We start from the raw sequence: 3,814 nt of genomic DNA on the forward strand, positions 1-3,814 counted from the left end.
ATATATTAATATTAAATATATATAGTTTTTCTTTGAGATATGAATGGTTTATTATGACTACAAACAAAGTTCGGAATCTTGGTAAAGCAAAGATTTTCAATACTAGCTTTCAATCTAAATTGTAGTAGTTCCAATGTCATCTGATTTATCAAATCATATACTTAAACCAAATTGATAGCATCCAATTTTTCAAAACCAATAAGAGTCTTCTTTTACAAGTACAATCATCAATTTATTATAAGAAACACCAGAGATAATATACAACATCTTATCACTGGATTGACATAATTTCATAAAATACATAACCAACTCAAACTTTCTTAGGACACAAGAAAACATGAAAATTATTTGAAATCACGCACAAAGACACAAGTTTAATTGCATGTGTTGCCTTAACCACTTTAACCAAGCATTAAGGACAACATACAGCATTCATTATTGTAACAGCGTTGAATACAAATGCAGTTAAATTATAACGATTAAAAGATTAGGTAAAGATGGTTGATGATCATCGTCTAAATTTCACTTGTCGTAATATGCTCCAATTGCAGTAAGATACTTGTCAGACCTTCCATGAAATCCAATGATCTTGCCACTAGTATCAGATCGGAATTCAAATTTCTCTCCATCCTCCATACCAAACGGTCCATATGTTTTTTTGTTGCTTTGAAATCCGAGCGACCGGATAACAACCATTTTATTAACTTGTCCATAGTACCCCCAAACTGAAAGCAAAAATTCACCAGGGTAGTCTAATTTGACCTACATAAATTATATCAGTAAATAAAATGGTAAGTATGTATGACATTCGCATTTGTATAAATGAAAGATTAAGTATTAAAATCTTTAACAAAAAAGAGAAAAATTTTGTTCCTATTATAATGTATTAAATGACAAATTATACCTAACTGTGGCTTTTGTGCCACATTCAATATCATGCTTAGCGGACCATTGGAACTTCCCTTTTCTATATTTTTTTTCTTTTTCTTTTTATTATTATGTTGTCTAGCTAGTAATCCTTCACAAAACATGGGAGGCAAGACAAATATAAAATATAATAAATTTGTGCATGAGTCGTAGATTTGAAAATCAAATTGCATATATATATATATATATATATTACCGTGTTTTGTTGTCCGCTATCACTACCATGCTTTTTGCCTGAGACTGCATTTCCTTCAATATCATTATAGATAACTTGGATGGAATCAATTAACCATCCGGACTGTATACTTATTCCCCTTATAGTGTTGTAAGTTCCGTCATCCCACTTCTGTCCGGTAGCATTTCCAAATGGACCAACACTAGGTATTGTAGTTTGGATTGGGATTGGCTTAATGTATACTCCAATCGAATTAACAACATCACCCTGTCTTCCAAAGAATCCAACAATCTTGCCAGAAGTTGACGGGTTTGAAAAATGAGTTCCTTCCTCCTCACCATATGGTCCATATTGTCTAATATTGCTTTGTAATGTAATAGATTTCACAACATGTGTATTAAGATAGGACCCTGTGTACCCTGATATTGAGACAAGGTACTCGGTAGGATAATTTAATTTGACCTGCAAGATTTAATAGAATAAGGATAAGTATTACGACAAACACATGCAAATTAACCCCAAACATAATAGAAAAATAGAATTACCTAAAAATGTAACGTTCATAGTGAAAATTGGCAAAAAGATTTCACTATGCGAAAAAATAGATATTACAAGTTTTTAAGCCCACAATTTTTTGTCTCTCAAACTCTATATTTTGTCTTTCATTTTTTTTCCTCATACCATACTACAAAACGTAATAGAGACTAGAATCCGAGTCCATGATCTGCAAGACAAATTTGGGTGATTTTTTTTCTTTTGAAGCCAAAGCCCGATAATGGGATAAGAAGTGGGTTACAACAAGAACTGGGCTGAAATAAAACACGAATAACAAATTTACAGATTTGTATGTTAAGAATGTATATATAGTTGTATACTTGTATGCTTTGTAAGGTGGATGGTGGAGTTCTAATATTATTTATCTATTATATGCAGTGACTGAGTCAATATTTCATTTAAAGAGAGGCATAGTGCACTTGATAAAAAATAAAATCAACACAAATGTGGAATTGTTCATATCAGAAGCCAAGCAAAATAATAATAATAATAATAATAATAATAATAATAATGATAATAAATGAAAAACAATATGTTATTTAGAGAGATGGGAATCTATTTCAGGGAGCCTCAATAATGTGGTGTGCGTCATTTTTTATTTTTACTTTCAGATGTTATTTTGTCTAACTAGATAGCTTCCGCAAAATATGAGACACAGACAAAAATAGAATCAAATAAATTTGTGCATGAGTTGAATATTTGAAAATCAAATTGCAGCACGCACACGCAAATATATATATATATTATACCCTGTTTGGTTCTTCGCAGTCACGGCCGTGTTTCTTTCCCGTGATTGGATTTCCTTCACCATCATCATAGACAACTTGAATGGTTCTAACTGCTGATAAGGAATATATAATTAATTCTCTTATTGTATTGTGAGTTCCGTCATCCCATGATTGTCCTTCTTCACCACCATGTGGTCCGAAAGTAACTTCCTGTTCATCCGCCATGGAGTCCTTAAAGCTAAAGATGAGTTTAGTACTTCAAATTTGTATAAAAATGTAATTAAATCAAAAGGCAATATATATAGATATTTAGACGACCAATCAATAATAATACTTGTAGTATGCAATCTAGATATTTAGACGACCAATCAAGAATAATATTGGTGGATAAGTTAATTTCTTTTTTTCTCTTGGTACGCGAATATGAAGAACAAATTACTTACCCATCTCTGGCTATGAAATTGATGCTGATATACAAGAAACTTTTGGGGATCAATCAAGAAAAATAGAATAAAAATGGAAAATAAAAAGTTAGCAGATGTAAAATAATGAAAATACACATACCAAAAAATAAGAGATGGGAAAGGCTGCCAGAAGTTGAAGAGAACAAAATGAACACCAGGAAGAGAAGGACGAGTCGTCTTGAAAAACATGGGAGATGGCATGGGTATATATATAGCCAATCGAATGAACACATGATGTTTATTAAAAGCCCCCAAAAATTTCAATATTTCTTGTTAATGCCTTCCATTTTAAATTTTTTGGGGAAATGAATCTAACTTTTGACCCAAAACTCGTATAAAATTCTAATTGACCCCTAAATTTTTCAAAACACTTATTTATCCACCCAGTAATTATGATTTTTAAAATATAAGAAAAATTACAAATAGGTAGAGTTGGGAGTTCTAAATAATAAAATGGTCTTTTTTTTTTTTTTAAGTTTTTTTCCATTTTGATTGAATTAAGCAAAATAATTACAAATATATGATGATTTCAAGAATTATGATTAAGGTCCAAAATGCCCTACAAACTCTTATTTCAAAATATCAAAATATCCATCATGTATTTTTCACATACCAAAATAGATAGTTGAGAACCAGTTTGAACTAGCAAATATGAATTAAATAGTTCATAATGACAACTTAAAAATTTTGATTAGTGCATTGTTCTTAAAATAATTGATTTGAACAACTTATTTGCAGTAATATAAGACGTTAAGTAAGCCGTGCAATGAAAAAAATTCAAGAGAAGTATTAATTAAATCCGCACTCTTTATGCGCGCATTTGCATTTCTTTATTCCAACTGGCAGGGTGCTGGACCTATTACATCTGGAATTTTTTTCCGAAAATTATATTATATCTAGAATTGAAGTAAAGTAAATCTTCACAAAAGTTCTTCACACAAACATACACAGTCTTTATTTTGAAA

General features: G+C 30.7%; 1 protein-coding gene across 1 annotated transcript; it reads right to left on the reverse strand.

Annotated features, from left to right (window-relative positions):
• Positions 1-522: 522 nt before the first annotated feature.
• On the reverse strand, positions 523-2,610 carry LOC132273116 (jacalin-related lectin 3-like). Its single transcript, XM_059774146.1, has 3 exons — positions 2,407-2,610; positions 1,124-1,564; positions 523-762 (listed from the first exon to the last, which is right to left on the reverse strand). Exons 1-3 carry the CDS (start codon positions 2,608-2,610, stop codon positions 523-525), a joined length of 885 nt encoding a protein of 294 aa, XP_059630129.1.
• Between the last annotated feature and the right edge of the window lie 1,204 nt (positions 2,611-3,814).

This window comes from Cornus florida, unplaced genomic scaffold, assembly GCF_030987335.1.
Source record: "Cornus florida cultivar Cherokee Brave unplaced genomic scaffold, ASM3098733v1 CherokeeBrave_3.0.0_Hap2_Chr01, whole genome shotgun sequence".
NCBI lineage: Eukaryota > Viridiplantae > Streptophyta > Magnoliopsida > Cornales > Cornaceae > Cornus > Cornus florida.

Coding starts and splice junctions, on each gene's coding strand:
- LOC132273116 (XM_059774146.1), bottom strand. CDS start 2,610: ATGGCGGATGAACAGGAAGTTACTTTCGGACCACATGGTGGTGAAGAA. Junction 1,565..2,406: donor ACTGCGAAGAACCAAACAGG/GTATAATATATA, acceptor TAAATCTTGCAG/GTCAAATTAAATTATCCTAC. Junction 763..1,123: donor ATAGCGGACAACAAAACACG/GTAATATATATA, acceptor TAATTTATGTAG/GTCAAATTAGACTACCCTGG.